The 17,325-nt window shown below is 47.5% G+C and overlaps 2 protein-coding genes and 1 long non-coding RNA gene across 3 annotated transcripts; 1 reads left to right on the top strand and 2 right to left on the bottom strand.

Moving 5' to 3' along the window:
- Positions 1 to 3,315: 3,315 nt before the first annotated feature.
- On the top strand, positions 3,316 to 7,547 carry LOC4332108 (glutamine synthetase cytosolic isozyme 1-2-like). The gene is made up of 11 exons (NM_001402091.1): positions 3,316 to 3,464; positions 3,751 to 3,790; positions 3,898 to 4,001; positions 4,113 to 4,161; positions 5,089 to 5,195; positions 5,581 to 5,668; positions 6,127 to 6,255; positions 6,392 to 6,466; positions 6,661 to 6,752; positions 6,842 to 7,001; positions 7,093 to 7,547. Exons 1-11 carry the CDS (start codon positions 3,391 to 3,393, stop codon positions 7,246 to 7,248), a joined length of 1,074 nt encoding a protein of 357 aa, NP_001389020.1. The 5' UTR covers positions 3,316 to 3,390; the 3' UTR covers positions 7,249 to 7,547.
- Positions 7,548 to 7,783: 236 nt separating this feature from the next.
- LOC136355875 (uncharacterized) lies at positions 7,784 to 8,916 on the bottom strand. Its single transcript, XR_010740415.1, has 2 exons — positions 7,908 to 8,916; positions 7,784 to 7,862 (listed from the first exon to the last, which is right to left on the bottom strand). It is a non-coding gene; the product is annotated as an uncharacterized lncRNA (long non-coding RNA).
- A 937-nt stretch (positions 8,917 to 9,853) lies between these two features.
- Positions 9,854 to 12,451, bottom strand: LOC9266669 (probable cinnamyl alcohol dehydrogenase 9). The gene is made up of 5 exons (NM_001419167.1): positions 12,298 to 12,451; positions 11,203 to 11,316; positions 10,577 to 11,108; positions 10,351 to 10,504; positions 9,854 to 10,214 (listed from the first exon to the last, which is right to left on the bottom strand). Exons 1-5 carry the CDS (start codon positions 12,378 to 12,380, stop codon positions 10,009 to 10,011), a joined length of 1,089 nt encoding a protein of 362 aa, NP_001406096.1. The 5' UTR covers positions 12,381 to 12,451; the 3' UTR covers positions 9,854 to 10,008.
- Between the last annotated feature and the right edge of the window lie 4,874 nt (positions 12,452 to 17,325).

The following is a 17,325-nucleotide window of genomic DNA, read 5'->3' as shown; positions in this document are numbered from 1 at the left end:
TAGCAGATCGATCGAACATGGATAATGCATCGCCTGGACGCAGCCAACTGCCGTCCATTTTTCTTTTGTTTCCTGCCTCCAGTTCCAGATCTGATTGGCGCTCGGCACCATGTTTCAGTCCTCACCTGACCTGCTGATGGTTTCTGGAGTGGTTTTCCTGTTTGATCCACTCGGATCTCAGCGCCCGGTTGGGCTTTTGTCAGTTTTTCAACATGTTACCCCTAGAGGCTGTGACTGTATATTAGTTTATACTTAGTTCTTCATGACAATTTTCTTTAACTAAAACAATTACCAAATGATAATTCAATATGAATTACTCTCCCCAGTATGACCAATCCTAGCTGTGGTGTTCTTATATGTTGGGACATCTGTGGCACCCCATTACAATAGCACGGGTCGCACGAAGAATACAAATTCGTTCCTGCATCAGTTAATTTCTTTTTAGATGGTAGCATAAGTTGTCTATGACACTACTGTTCGTATCACATGAATTGGGATTAGAAGTGTTGGAGAAAAACAGTGCATGTGGAATTGTAGTTAATTGACAAGGTTTTTGATGGGGATAGGTTGGACAAAATGAGGAGTATCTTGGTTGACCTTTCTTCATAAAAATAATACTTGCCATCTAGTAAACTAAAACTGTTGGGAAGTAGATTCCTTGGCCAATTGAGACAAGCCAGTGGTGCTTGGAAGATGCAAGATTCTGCACAGAAAAATGGGTTGCAAACAACAATTTGAGTTCTTTGATTCAAACAAATAGACATAAACTAGCTAATTTGTTCTTTGGGTCCCCACAAAAAAAAATTATTTGGGACAACAATGTTACTCTTGCCACCTTGGCAACTGGCATGACTTCTGTGAGCCTAAAGGGTCATCAATCTGGAGATCTCATGCCCGACCCTAACAACTGATTGCCCTCATATGAACATATGAATGATTGTAGGCTTGTTGCATAATATATCAAATACTTCCTCCGTTTCACAATGTAAATCATTCTAGCATTTCCCAAATTCATATTAATGTTAATGAATCTAGACATATATATATATCTAGATTCATTAACATCAATATTAATGTGGGAAATGCTAGAATGACTTACATTGTGAAACGGAGGAAGTATCAAATAAGAGTGCCAAAAGGGAAATATAAACCCGGGAAGATTCAGATCACCTCACTTCCTACTAACACAAGGTAGAAATTGCACAATATCAGTAACTCTAAGCATGACATCTGATCTGAAAGTCAGTAATATAAGAAGAGCAAACTGAGTGCTAAATGCAAAAGGTAGCTACTAAATCATTTGGGATATGGCACAAGTAACCATGCATCTTCAAGAACATACACTTAAGACGTTGGGATTAGCAAGAATGTAACAAAATGCAATCTGTCTTGGTCTTAACCAACAATGATTGGAGACATGTAACCAGGGACCAAAATGCTTAAAACACAAATTATTTGTCAAGAGTCACACATCAGATGATGTTATTGTATGCAATGCAAAGTCAATTTCTTAAAACAACAGGCCGGGAAGAGAAGAAGAGCAAAATATGTAGATGCAAAGTCAACCAATGCGGTGAATGGAAGACGTTTGGATGCTACAAGTTGACATTTTAAAAACCGCTTTGTTGCTGTTTTTTAGAACCTGGCAGTTGTAGATACCATTATAGAATCAAGGAGTCCAGATTGGATGAATAAGTTGAACAGATCAAGGAACAAAGTAAGATTGGTGGAGCTAAAAAAATATTAATGTTTTGGCCCAGCATTGAGAATATTGAAGCAAAGTTCTGCTTGTTTATGCTTAGACAAACTCTCAATATGTCATCAATCCGATTAATAATCAGTGTTTTATCCTCAGTTCTTAGGTTAAAAAACCTTGTGTCATTTCTTTCTAAAAACTTGTAATAAATTGACAAATCATTGACATCTGTGGAGTGTATGCCACGGCCGTTGTCGGATTTAACATTTGGAAAGTTATTGTCTATGCAAATACAGAGCAGAAATGTGACGAACCAATCAATGATCATTGTCACGTTGAGGTCAACAGTTAAAAAAAAAAAGATTCCGTGGATCAATTGGTGATCCTTTTTATAAATTTGTTGGCTGATGTCTACTATTGGAGGCCTGATAGATACATCAAACCTCTACCTCCTGTATTTCTCAGAACAGATAAGAAAAACAAAGAGAAAAGGGGTCGCTCCTTTTTGGCTTGGAATGATGACGTCCAATTCTTTGTTTTTTTGTCATGGAGATGTAGTTAACCAGAAGCATGGTTTTTGATTACTTGTGATAGCCGAAACTTATTAATGGAAAGCAGTTACAATTTGTACTGCTCTATAAGAGCTATTCTACTCTAAAATCTTAAGGACACAAAATTAAGTAAGCAACAGTCATTAGCAATTTAGGTTCTGGATAAGTGACCATCCAACAGAACAAGGGGAGCATCACGGCCAAATTCTTTGCTATACTATACATCATCATCAAACGTTATTTCGAATAAAAATATGTCTAAGTATCAAGGCAGCATTTTGTGTCTTTCTTTCCCTTTTTTCATTTAAAAATAGAGCTCGCATATTCTTAGGTCAACACCGAAAACTAATCACCATGTTGACTTTGAATTATTTAAATCAATGTAACTCAAAAGTTAATAAACGTGAATGTGCAAGCATACAAAACAAACTATTTTGTATTTTAGTTGCACGATCATGTTCACTTACAAACTCTTTTCCTCATTATTTGGAAAACTGACCCACTATATTTTGCTCCTCCTTTTAGTTGTAAACATCCTTCTGGAAATACATATGTGCACAAGCACAGTGCTCACATAATTCATGAGTTGGACACCAGATGAAAAAAAACCCCAAGAAAATAATAAGTGGAGTAAACTTCCATCCAACTTAAGTTACCACGGTCCACGGTTAATTCCTATTGACTACGAACAAATTGTTTTACTATGTTAACCATGTTTTTTTAGACAATAGTGTCAAATTATCATATTACGTATGAATTTATGATTACACCTCTTCTTTCTCCCTGAAAATACTGCAGCATCCTCTCGATTTGAGATGATTACTTCAGTTTCTTGCCACACCAGAGGTAATCCATTCCCTTGATTTTTGTTAAAAGATAAAGATAATATAGACGCTATCTTTTTAAACGGCCAATATCATTATTAATCAAATAACTGAAAAAAAAATGTCTCTGAATGATACTTGCCCCTACTTCGCTATCCACAGTTGCGATTTGCGACTTGCAAGCACACCGTAGCTAACTTCTCTCCTTCTGGGTATAAATATCCCTCTCCTCTCCCTGTTTCTCCTCATCCCTGCTTCCTCTTCTACACCTCATTTTCCGCTTGCATCTTGCTCATTCAGATCTCTTCTGCTTTGAGCAATGGCCAACCTCACCGACCTCGTTAACCTCAACCTCAGCGACTGCAGCGACAAGATCATCGCCGAGTACATCTGGTTGGCAAACCTCCTCTGCTTTTGATCTGTTCTTGATTTCTTATATTCGTCTGCACTAGCAAGTCTCCTGCTGCACTGGTGCGTTCTTCAAGGATGCAAGATCGCGTTTTTTTGTGCGAAATTAATCTCCATTTCCCTACCTATGATCGTCGTGGATCGTGAAAATTGATGATTGTTCGCTTCCTGAATTCTACCACTGATCAAACTTTTCTACCAAGTTTCTTTGATACAACAACCTGAATGATCTTCCTCGTCTCAAAACGTCATCTTTTTTATTTCTGTTCAGGGTTGGAGGATCGGGCATAGACCTCAGGAGCAAAGCGAGGGTGAGTGTGTTTATCTCAACATACAATCCTGGACTCATTATGATCACTAACACTATCACAATTCTGAATTTTCTCACCATTTTTGTTCTTCCGTTTTCATCGAGCAGACTGTGAAAGGCCCCATCACCGATGTGAGCCAGCTGCCGAAGTGGAACTACGACGGCTCCAGCACCGGGCAGGCTCCCGGCGAGGACAGCGAAGTGATCCTCTAGTATGTATATGGCCTTGTTCTCATCGTCTCTTGTGATGGTTTTACTTTGTAGATTACCAAAGGTTCTTTGTTTCTTATGCCTTTTAACATTTTTCTTTTCTTACTTTGAAGCCCTCAAGCCATTTTCAAGGACCCGTTCAGGAGGGGCGACAACATCCTTGTAAGTTCCTCTCACTTCTCTTGTACTTTTTTTTTGCTTTGTAGCTCATGACATATTGACACTTTATGATGGCCAAAAGGAAGGGAACGAAAGGTCCTTTGCAAACAAAATTTGAATGTGTGAGATGGTAGATTTGTTGTAGAAACATATTATTTCAGGCACTGTTAAGTGTTAACCTTGTTGAATTGTAGCTTGGTCTGAAAAATAAAATTATGAATATGTTAACTAGTAGTTAGGTTATTTTTTCTGGCTGTTGGATGTGCTCGAAACCTTTAGCTGTTTATCTTGCTCTTAGCCAGCAAACTGCCTACACCCTGATGTAGACATGCCAAAATTCTTACATCATTGATTGGCCTGCTCGTACTTTATGGAATTCAACTCTTGTGTATAGATATAAATTAGCCTGTTAGAAACATTGGCCACGAATAGCTTCCGTACTCCTTCCGTATCAAAATAAAACAATTTCTGGAATTTGAAATTTATTCCAAAATAAACACCTTCTATCTTCTTAACTATCGTCAATCCGCAAAGCAAGAAGTTTTATTACCTCAATACCCCCGACCTACCAGTAAATCAATACAACTTTCACATTAATTGAGGGCATTGTGGTTTCTGTTTCTCTCCTTAAAATTTTCTTTGGATGTTAGGGTTTAAGTTAGGGAGAAAGGGGGTAGATGTACTTCATTCAGCTTAAAGCAGTAACTGCATAGCCCTTAATTTTCAACTATGCCTAAGTTTATTTCCAAACTTTTTTTTTAAACTTTCAACTTTTCCATCACATCAAAACTTTCCTACACACACAAACTTTCAACTTTTCCGTCACATCGTTCCAATTTCAATCAAACTTTTAATTTTGGCGTGAACTAAACATACCCTATATCGGGAAGTCGCTGGTTTGCTTACTTTTTTAATTTAATGTTACTATAGGTGATGTGCGACTGCTACACGCCACAAGGTGAGCCAATCCCCACTAACAAGAGGCACAGTGCCGCCAAGATCTTCAGCCACCCTGATGTTGTTGCTGAGGTGCCATGGTAAGAACCGTTCTCTCCAGATTATTAAAGTATTTTTGCATACGACTTAATTAAAATTTTAACTCCGTTGTTAAAAAAAATCCTTGTTTCCAATAAATATAAGCATGTCAGAACTTTCAAGTTCTGAAACGATTGTTATATTCACCAAGTGATTTAAATTACTACTTGGTGAGTAGTAATCTAGATCATTTTTGTTGACACAAATATAATAGTTTAGTTTAGTTTATCAAATAGCTAAATATGAAAACTAAAAGTTTTCAAGGCCGTTCAAAATAAAAAAAAGTTTTTAAGGACCACCAAATGTGGAGACCCCCAAATCTATATCTACTTTACTATCTTATCTGCTATACCATTCTCATAAGGTTTTATCTCTGAATCCAAACAGGTACGGTATTGAGCAGGAGTACACACTCCTTCAAAAGGATGTGAACTGGCCCCTTGGCTGGCCAGTTGGTGGCTTCCCTGGCCCACAGGCAAGAAATCACTGCTCAAAATATTCATAGTTACTCCATAGAATTTAGGGCATTAGAATCTTCATTAAAATAGACTTTGTTTGGTAGTATTGTTGTGAATTTTTCAACAAAAATGTTCTTGCTTTACCCAATAGAAACAATGTTTGAAAGAGTTTGAAAGAGGAGTAACATCCTACTATTGCAAATTATATAAAACCAAGCTATGTGATGTACGTGAATGTGATGTCAGAATTTGAAAAATCAAAGCCACACTTGCAGTTTTTATTAATCTATGGTAGTTGACTTGCTGAAAATTTACAAATCCTTAAATTGCCACTTGAGCCTTATAGGGACTTAACTGAAAAAAGACCAGCTCTAGTGTCATGAATAGCAATTAGATATGCTTGTGTCGGTAATATTTTCCCATAAAATCCTCTGTAATTTTCTGAACTTTGTTCTGAATTTTTTTTCTCTCTCAGGGACCATACTACTGCGCTGCCGGTGCCGAAAAGGCGTTCGGCCGCGACATCGTGGACGCCCACTACAAGGCCTGCATCTACGCCGGGATCAACATCAGTGGCATCAACGGGGAAGTCATGCCCGGCCAGGTACTTCCAACGAAATCTCCATATTGTTCTCTTCATCTTATCACCACCGGGCTCCATGTACCATAGTATGGCACATGAACACGACGGCTGATACGTGTGCTAATTCTGATTCTGAATCGGATTCTGTGGGTGACAGTGGGAGTTCCAAGTTGGCCCGTCAGTTGGCATCGCCGCTGCTGACCAAGTGTGGGTTGCCCGCTACATCCTCGAGGTACGTACAAATCATATCCTGATATGATATATTATATTATTCTCGGCTAGCTTGGATTAATCGGAATAAGCATCGCGACAAGTACACCGCTCAACTGCGAGCAGTATATGTTCCAGTTCTGCAATGTTACTACATCTTAATTAATTAGTACGTTGAGGTTTAGCTGAACTTTTGTCGTGGTTGATTGGTTCCAGAGGGTCACAGAGGTGGCCGGAGTCGTGCTCTCCCTTGACCCGAAGCCGATCCCGGGTGACTGGAATGGCGCTGGTGCCCACACCAACTTCAGGTAGCAGCAGTAACAATTTTCTAGCTCTCTGATGCTGTGAGTGAGCTGCAACACAGGTGGTTTATGTGTGCATTTTGTGCATTTTGCAGCACCAAGTCGATGAGGGAGCCGGGAGGCTACGAGGTGATCAAGAAGGCGATCGACAAGCTCGCGCTGAGGCACAAGGAGCACATCGCCGCCTACGGCGAGGGCAACGAGCGCCGCCTCACCGGCCGCCACGAGACCGCCGACATCAACACCTTCAAATGGGTACGTGTATACACGCATACGCCCGCCGTTCGTCGATCGATCGGCTAGCCTACCATGAGATCATAACCTTTTTTTGCGTGCGTGCGTGCAGGGCGTGGCGAACCGCGGCGCGTCCATCCGCGTGGGGCGCGACACGGAGAAGGAGGGCAAGGGGTACTTCGAGGACAGGAGGCCGGCGTCCAACATGGACCCATACGTCGTCACCGGCATGATCGCCGAGACCACGCTGCTGTGGAAGCAGAACTAAGCCGTCCGGCGGGCCTCTCCCGTGCATTTCTGCGCCCAAAAAAAACAAAAAAAAGAAACGTACGCGTGCGTGCATCAGCCGTGATGTGTCAACGTTGGATTTCGGTCTCGGTCTATCCTTGGCGTCGACAAGGCCCTTTGAATTTTATTACTAGTCTGTCCTGTTCACCGAGTGTCATTTTGTGTACTCTGAATAATAATGCTTTGTAAAACGGATTTGCTTTTTCCGTAGGGACGGATGTTCTTGATTTTCCTATATCGTGATTTATATATATGGAAAACCGCTGTCTTTTTTTGTTCGATCAGCTTGTCTGTTTGTTCGATCGGGTTACATCTTCTCCACTCTTTACATGTCACTCTGACTGATGCGAATAACTTCGATGGATGGATGTAAACGTCTGTGCCAAATGTGCAAAGTGTTGCACTTTGAGCTAGCGTGTTGCAGGCTAAAAGCAAAAGAGAAACTGCCTCGTATATTTTTTGAAACCTACGGTCAGGCCGTTGCCGACATTTTATATTAAGAAGAAGATATCCCATTTTGAGAAGAAAACGGGATCAAACTTTACAGTGCTCAGTTAATTAGAGAAAACTGAGCGAAAACCACAACTACAACACCTCAGTTAATTAGAGAAAACTGAGCGAAAACCACAACTACAACACCACACCAACAGCTAACCTATCCTAAACTACCACGACAGAGCCCGACACAAGGCATCGGCCAAGCTTGCCATTTGAGACAACACGGCAGCTTACACATGTTATCGTTGCCAAGCTTGTCACCCAAGTGACACAGCAGCTTCGACTTCAATGTGATGCTATCCCAACGCCAAAATGAACAAACAAGAACGACACCCACGAAGGACATCAGCCCAAGCTACCAAGGAACCACTCCTACACACAGCTAGCATCAACAATCCTATAAAGAAATTGCAGTGTGTCATTGTTGCCAAGCTTCGTCGCCCCCAGCAAAGCAGTTCCGACTCTACCCCACAGTAACCAGATAAGAGTGATGAACACCCGTTGTAGCAAGGAACGAAGCCAAGGAAGTGAGGCCTCGTCAAACACCCTAGACCTGAAGAGCTTTGGGGACATTGCAGGAGTCCACCAAGGCTACCATTGCGCGTAGAGGGTTCTTCGTGTTACGAGGGGTCAATGCCAGGACGACGCCTCCAAGGAGGGGAACGGCGCCAAATGGCGTCGCCGTCGTCATGCCAGCCCATGGCCTGGCAAGGCTTTCGCCAGCGGTTTCCCATCAAAACCCCACACAACCATCCTGCACAACGACCATCGCCAGACCACCACGCCATCCCTTCAACACCCAAGCTCAGTCTACCACCCCGCAGGTCAAGCTGGCAATACAGAGGATGAACTCTTCACTGCCAAACCGCTTCCTGCATGCTGCAGAAAGCCACTGAGGTCACCAATGGCAGCCAGCCACTTGATGACCCCGTCACCACCGCCGGCTTGCTCCTCGCGCAGCACCTCCACAGCCTCACGCCGCCGGACATCGGGCCAAGGCCGCGTGTCCGGCCAGCACCACCTCGCACACCACCGGCCGCCGCCTCGCCCTGGCTGCCGGCCTCGCCTTCCTCCTACGCGCCATCTGACAACGACGCCGGGCGGGGGCACGAGGCAGAGCAGGAGCAGGCGCCGTCGCCGCAGCAACCCCAACCCACGCCGCCGCCGCGCCGGCCGGGGCCCGCGTCGCGCCGCCCGCCGCCCACATCGCGTCCATCTTGCCGCCCATCTTGCCGCCCGCTGCACCGGCAGGGCACGCCCGCGCCGCTCGCCGCCCGCTCCGCCTCCATCGCGCCTCTCACCGTGCCGACCGGATCCGTGGGTGGGGAGGCCAGATCCGGCCACAGGGGCGCCGGATCCGCCGCCCCAAGCCGAACTGTCGTCTCCACCTCCGGCCGCGCCATCGTCGGCGTTCTCCGTCCTCCTCGCGCAGGGGCCGGTTCCGCCGAGCCGTTTGGGCCTCGCCGCCGCCTTCCCGGCACGCCGCCGGCTTTGCCACCGGCGAGCTCCGGCGGCGGCGAGGTGGAGGAGGGGGATGAGGGTGTGGCGGCGCGGGCGGCTAGGGTTTCGCCCCCGAGCCGCCCGCGCGAGAGCGACGCGGGGGTCCCGATAATTCTAAGTTTGTGATATACACAGCACAGATAAAAGTATAAAAAGATAGAATAACTGCCTCGTATATATGCAGCAGTAGCACGTAGTACAGCCTTAAAAGTGTAACCCTATCACATCTTATCCGTATGCAACTACCCGAGGAATAATATCATGTATTCACGTTTCTCTTTAATCTTCAGCCCTTCTTTTTTCCCCCTTCAATGGATGTACGCTTATTCTCAGCAGTAGTAAGCACTGTTCTCAGATGGAAAAGGGGATTTTTCCTTTTATTGACATGCCAACCGTTCAATCAGTGATTTTTATGGCTATGATTCAGCTTCTTTCCAAAGTTAGCTCACCATTACTAATCTATAAAACTTTCATTCCCTTGCGCATTTTCGAATACACTATGAAATTCTATCACTGATAAACAGGATTTCCACGGCGATGCATGGGCATAGCCGCATACTCCACTCCTCGCTTACACGAAACACAAGCAATGGCAAGTAAAAGGAGGAGCAAAGTGAATCTTATCATGTTCTTCAGTTTTGACTGAATCTTATCACGTTCTTCAGTCCTGACTTCGAAAAATCATAGTTCAATGCATCTCTTGCTTCTTCTGTCCCTGAGAAACCACCACCACAAACAAACTCTAACGAGCACGGGCCATTGTGTTGGCTACGTCGATCACAAACCTGTACCTCACGTCTCCCTTCTGCAGCCTCTCCATCGCGCCGTTGACGTCCTCCATGCCGATGACCTCCACCTCGGCGGCGACGCCGTGCTCGACGGCGAAGTCGACCATCTCCTGCGTATCCCTCATCCCGCCGATCATGCTCCCGGCCACGCTCTTCCCATCTGCCACATCGCACACCATGAGCACGGCCCATCTAGCTCTGATTGGGCCTCCAGCCCAATCTATTCGCGGGCCAACTGGTGATGGGCCTGGTTTGGTGTGAGGCTGTAAGGCCCAGTAATGATGAACCACACGCACCTGATTGCAGAGGGTACAGGGCTAGTTGCACCGGCTTTCCCGGCGATCCGACCGGGACGAGCTGGCCGTGAGTCCGCAGCAGCGTGATGAGTGGCGTCAGGTCGTGCACCGCCGAGACCGTGTCGATGATGCCATCCATGGTGCCCGCAGCTGCCTGCACATATGGTGGTTCTTAGCTTCAGAATTCGGATGCAAAATGGCGCACAGATCGGTGTTTTTTGGTCACCTTCATCTGTTCGGCGTTGGTGCTGAGCAAGAACGCGTCGGCGCCAAGCCTCTCCACGGCCTCCGCTTCCTTCCACGGGCTGGTGCTGATCACGGTCACCTTCACGCCGAACGCCTTGCCGAACTTGACAGCGAGATGGCCGAGGCCGCCGAGCCCGGCCACGCCGAGGTGCACCCCTGGCCTGTCCAGCCCGAGCCGCCTCATGGGGCAGTACACCGTGACGCCGGCGCACAGCAGCGGCGCCAAGCGGTCGAGCGGCGCCGGCGACGCGCCGCCGCCGCCGCCGGGGATCCGGACGACGTACCGCTGGTTGACGACGGCCAGCTCCGAGAAGCCGCCGTGCACCGTAGCGCCGTCGGGGAGCGCGGCGTTGAAGGACGGCACGAGGCCCGCGCAGTAGTTCTCGAAGCCGTCGCGGCAGTTGGCGCAGGCGCGGCATGTGCTGGCGATGTACCCGACGCCGACAGTGTCGCCGGCGGCGAACCTCGCCACGCTGCTCCCGACCTCGGCGACGACCCCAACGATTTCATGACTGGATTAAGCACGCAAAACGATCGATCAATAATATATCTCTGGATAATTCTGTTGCGCATTAGCCGATTTGCATTGCATGTGTACGTACTGACCCTGGTACTACGGGATACTTGGCGTTGCCCCACTCGTTCTTGATAGTAGAAAGATCAGAGTGGCAAATGCCACAGAACAGTATCTTGACAACGACGTCTTCGTCTCCCTTAGCTCTGAAATATGAAATGCACGGTGGAAATGACGATTAATTAACCCTTTTCTGTACTCACGAAAAAGAAAACAATTGGGGAGAATGCATATAGTTTGACAATGCATAAACATAAATCAGCAGGTGAATAATGGAAGAAATGCTGTTGCAACGACTCGAACTCGCCCAATGGCGTGCAAACAAGCCATCGGTGCCAAAATGGTTTGATTCCTTTCAGCCGTGGAAGTTGGGTATGAGTGCGTCGCCACTACTACCTACTGAATGGCTATCATTCATTCTTTCTAAAAGATGGCAATCGAGGCTTCATGATGAATGTATAGTGCATAATTGGTCATCACCCGTGTAGCCTTTACTTTCCTGCAGTAAATGATATATCTTTGCAATCCAAGCATAAGTTTCTTTTTAATCAAAAAATGTAATTCAGAACGCATTGTGTAGCTGCAAATTTCTTGAAAAATGCTCAAAACTCAACAGACAATACTACCTCTTTAGTTCTCAGTGTTCTAATTTCTATATAGCAGTACACCAGTGATGTTTTCGTTAGAGTGGCAACCCAACGATTGGTTACTACTGACTGACTGAAGCAATTTAGTTATTTTTCAATAATTAACAGAGTTACAGAACCAATGAGCCATGCAGTACTTCTCATCGGTCATTACACAAAGAAAATATCACCGGAGACCGGTAGAAAACGTAGACGGCAGCGTTTATGTGCTTGGTGCGTCAATTGTCAAAGGCAATTCCATATTCCTCATAAATCTCGATCGATACAGTTTGATGGTACCCGTTCAAAACTAGAATTCCTGACTACAATTAATTAACGAAGTAATGGAGATGACTATTGACTATTTATCAGTAACTTTGCTTTCATAAAAAGAAAACGGTATAACTCAAGAATTTTGTGTGAACTTCTCTTTGAATATTTCAAGACCCAGGAACATCTGAACACACAGGAAAAAGATAGAGCAAGAGAGCTAGAGATCACCTGAGGGGGTAAGAGAAAGGAGAGAGCAGCCCGTTGGCGTCTCTTGCCGCCCATCCGGTCACCATCTTAGGTTGCTGCTCCATCCCTGTCTTCTTGATTATGTTGGCTGAAGAGGGATGAGGTTCTTTTCCCCAATATATAGTCTAGTGGTGCATTGGCCGGTGCAATCCATATATAGCTCGAGGTAGGTGAATGAATTATCATATTAATGTGATTGGTGAAAATTAAATGCATTTTTATTCTCTTCTATAGATATCATAGGAGAAGAACGTATTCATACTGTGAAGGAACCACATAATGGCATACTATTTTGGGCGTTCTGCTATATAGACTATATCTTAAAAAATGGTTCTGCCTAATACAAACATTCCTATAGAGCGTCGTACCATTCAGGGATGGTATAGAAATCACAATCCCGCGATTCTTCTATGTGCAGTTTCCACGTGTGCAGTGTGCACCCACGCTTGCGAGCAAGTCCTCCTTACAATTCCCTCAAGCACATCCTTCCAAGCCTCTACACACCGGGCAAGCACCTCCTCTGTGTTGGATAATACATGAGCATACACCACTATTGGGTCATATGCATGGTAGGATAAGGCTTGTTAGAAGTGAACTTAATTATGTTATATCAGATCGACCCTTACACTTTGTGCCTCATGTATCTCCATAATATCATAGAGGTAATTACGATTTCTATCATATCTCACATGTATCTCCATGTTTTATTTATGTAGATGGTACCACATGATTTCCATCATATCTGAAAATGTCATCATGGTTATATTTACAAAGATTTCACGAAATATTTGGAGATATCATGAAAATATCGTAAATGTTGTTGGTTGTATCGTAGAGGTTTACTGTGATAACATAAAAAAAGTCTTAATACCTTCATGACACCAACGAGGTATCACAATAAATTGATGTATCACCGATACTTCATGGTTTTATTGTAGAAGATACCATAAAAGTATCATTATACCTTCATGGAATCAATTAAGTATTATGATACCTCTATGGTGCCGAGGAGGTATCAACATAAAACGATAAATTTACCATGATAATTTCATGGCATCAAGTAAGTATCATGATACTCCATTAGGGGTGGGCAATCAGTCAGACCAATCAGTTCGGGCTCGGGGACTTTAGAGAAACTTCGGTCGTCTAAAATTCAAGACCAAATTGCATTGCCTAAAGGGTGAAGATAGATCATGGTCGAGAAATAAAGTTGTGGCAGTAGCAGGAAAGAAGAAAGTGCTGCTGCTCGGTATGTTCCGATAGGCCAACTGCCTTGACGTGCTGCTAATGGGGGTCAACACTTAATCAACATTCATCATAGTTGGCGTGTTGGGCAACATTGTTGGTGTGGAGGAGCTAAGGAGGCAGGATGCGCGTCGGTACGGAGTAGGGCGCAGCGGTTGGGTGCGTGCATGAGGAGGAGGAATGAGTGAATGACTGGGGATGGGGGTGTTAAGAGATGACGTGGCTAGAGTTTTCCAGTGATTCTGGGCTTAATGGGCCTAATGGGCTACTTTTGGTTTATTCGGTTAACGGTGTCACGCCCTGAACTAGCCCCGAGCGGAACTAGCCCGTGACGCTCCAAATTAACCTGTTAATCGATACCAGTCCCAGGAAACAGTGCTGGTATCACAGGAAGACAGAATATCACAGCAGCAGAGGTCTCTTTATTACAGAGTAGGAGTACAGTCATGTTGGGTTGCGGACAGATCCCGAGCTCACAACTGCATTACAAAAGGGAAAACGGAAGCCAAGACTTGGACTATTCATCACAGGCGCAACTTGGGAACTAGGCCGAAACCCTAAAACTCATCGTAGCCGACTTGCTCCTGGAAGAACTCCTCATCAGCAGTATCCACATCATCTTCTTTAGCAACTGGGGGGATTATTTATATAGAGCAAGGGTGAGTACAGGAGTACTCAGCAAGCCATGGGAATTAAGTGTTTAATGCAGGCTTCAAAGGAAGGGCTGTTGTTTTTGCAATTGTTTTTATTTAAACTCCTTTTTGAAACAACTAAGTGAGTGCTTCTCAAACGACACGGATGAGACAGTGTGTCTCGTTCGGTCGGAGTTTGTGCAATGTATCAGTCTTTGAATTGATTCAAGGTTGGCACCCGGCCAACAGCTTTTAAACGGCCACCCGGGCCTGGCTGATCCCATCAGCCGCAGATTTTTCAAACATCGAACCCATTCCACAACAGTAATTTCACAAGCAGTAGTCAAACAAAACTACGCTAGGAATCACCTCACATCCACCCATGATCGTGGGCACGGCTGTTCGAACAGTTTGTTAACCTCTGCAGAGAGGGTACACTTTACCCACACGACATTACTAACCCGGATCACCCAGCCCGTGCAGAACGGCCACGTCTGGAGACCTTGAGGCTTTCGTGACAAGGCATTTCGAGAGCCAACACAGGTTCACCATATGCCAACGAGAGGGGTCCCAGACCAACACTAGGTTAGGTCCCAGACTATACTGTGCCAGGAAACCCGGGGGTTCTCCCCGGCACCACCCCGTTGAATCCACATGTCTCTTGGCATCATGGTTCCCCCGATTAGCTAGTTACTCAGCCAGGGGGTGTCCCATTCCACCCATGTGGTCGCACTTGCCTTATGTTCGGATGAAATTCCAAGGAAAACGGTCCTTAAGTGCAAGAGCGGGAAACCGCACTCCCGGTACGTTCCCCGATCCGCGATTTTGAAATTTCGTTTAGTTCGCAAGCACCGACCCAGGTGTCGGGTTTTTCCAAGTCTTTTGTAAAAACCCCAAGTTTTACCCATCATTGGATATTTTAAATTTGAGGGGAGGTGTCCCGATGCGCGTGCCCGAAGGCCCATGCATCGAAGCACAACAATCGACAAAGGAGGTTTAAGTGTTCAATAATTCAAGGAGGGTAATTGCAGCAATTAGGATTGGGGGCCGGCAGGCTATCTCGCAAGCCGCGGCCGAATTACTCGTGATAATCCTATTTATGCAATATTTGCGAAAAAGAAATACTTAGATTTAAATTATAGGTGCAAGATGATCAAAGGTGACTTGCCTTGCTCGAGATCTTGAGCTTGATCCTCGAAATCCTCGCACTGCGGGTCTTCGGGCTCCGAAACTACACGCGAAACGGGACAACTCAACAAACGGCGAAAATAGAGCCCTATTATTGACCTCTAAACGTGCCATTAAACAGATCTCGAGATTTGAGGAATTTTGGAAGTTGAACGGAGTCAAACGGACATACGGTTGAGAAGATATTGAATTTCTAAGATTATTGGATTTTTGGTCTAAAGGAAAAATGATTTAATTAAACCCTTTTGAAAAAGAGAAAAGAGGGAGGGGAAACAGACTTCCCTCGGGCAGCTAGGGCGCGGCCCGAGAGAAAGGGGCGGCTCGGCCAAGCTTAATGGGCCGGCCGGCCCGAGAAGACGGCCCAAGGCACGCGCGGGAGGGGAGGAGAGAGGGAGCCGGTGGACCGGGCTCACCTCGTGTGGTCCCGAGTGGGACCCGCTTGTCGGTGACACGGTTCACCGTGCGGAGGGAGCACGCGGCGCGCGCTAGGGTTTGGGGAAGGGACGCGGTGCACGCGCGCGGCTCGCGGTGGGTGCGGTTGCGGCGGGCCCACGCGCAACCTCACGGCTCGCGGTGGACCGCGCGCGCGAGCGGGGCAGAGGGTAGCAGCGGACCGGGGTAGGCTTGACCCGGTCTTGGCCGAGGTGGCGCCGACGTGGCGCCTACGTGGCTGCCATGCGGGTCGGCGGGAGGAAGACGACGACGTCGGCCGGAACGGACGACGGACGGCGGCGGCGAGCGGCGGGGCGATCTACAGCGATGCAGGCAAGGGCGAGCGCACCGGGAGGTTGCATGGGACGAGGGGAGACGAGCCAACGGCTCGGATTCGCCGGAGGGGGCTCGACGGCGGCGGATTGCGGCGGCGGCAACCGGCGGCGAGGGAAGGGGGAAACGGCGACGGCGCGACGGGAGATCGATTCGGGCGAGCTAGAGCATCTACGCGACTCCGGGAATCCGGTTCTAGCGTCGGATTGGACGGAGACACTACGAGAGAGGTCGGCGACGTGCGGGCGCTACGGAGCACGGGCGGCGACGGTGGCGGCACATAGTGAGCGGCGGCAGCGGTCGGGGCAGCGCCAGCTAGCTACAGGGAGGCTATACGAGCTTCTACCGAAAGCTAAGGGGAAGAGGAGGAACGAGGAGGGAGAACGGGGAGGAGGCACTACCGTGCGGGATGAAGGGGCGCAGTGACGGTGGCCGACGGCGCGGGGCGTGATCGCTTCGGCCTCGGGCGGGGAAGAGGAAGGAGAGGGTGCGCCCGGAGTCCACGTCACGCGTCTCGCTCGTGCCGGCTCCTCCGATACGCGCGACGACGAACGGCGACGACGAACAGGGCAGGGCGCGGCAATGGCAAGGGCGAAAACGGGGAAGATTGGTTTGGGGAGAGGCTCGGGTTTATAGGGCGGCATTGTCGGTTTGGGAGGGAGGAACCGACATTGGGCGGTCAAGCCAGCGAGTTGGTTCTCCGGCTAGCGGCCAAAACGGCGATAGGGAGGATGACGCCGGCGGGGGGGAGAGGGGGGGAAGAAGAAAAGAAAGAGGGAAAGGAGACTTGCCTCTTGCCACTTTGGGAAAAGAAGGAAGGAGGGAGAGGGCGACGAGGCAGTGGGAGGAGGAGCTCTGCCTCCAACCCTTGGAAGTATGCGCGGTGGTGGCGGGGCCGGGTCGTGACGACGGCGATGACGGCGGGGGCGGTTTGGAAGGGCGCGGCTACAGGGGCGGCAGGCGCGGGCTCAGGCGCAGCAGGGCACGCGTGCTGGCTCGCGGGGCAGGGCGCGGCGCAGGCGGCGCAGCGTGGCAGGGCGCGGGGCCGGAAGGCGCAGGCACGGGCAGCAGGCGGCTGACGACGGCGGCGACCGCGCGCGCACGCAAGGTAACGGCGCGCGGGGAGTTTGCCGGGGATGGAGCAGGGAGGGAGAGCGGGAGAACGAGAGAGAGAGGGAGA

Source organism: Oryza sativa, chromosome 3 (assembly GCF_034140825.1).
Source record: "Oryza sativa Japonica Group chromosome 3, ASM3414082v1".
Taxonomy (NCBI): Eukaryota; Viridiplantae; Streptophyta; class Magnoliopsida; order Poales; family Poaceae; genus Oryza; species Oryza sativa.
Note: the sequence above shows the minus strand (reverse complement) of the source record. Positions and strands in the feature narration are given on the sequence as shown.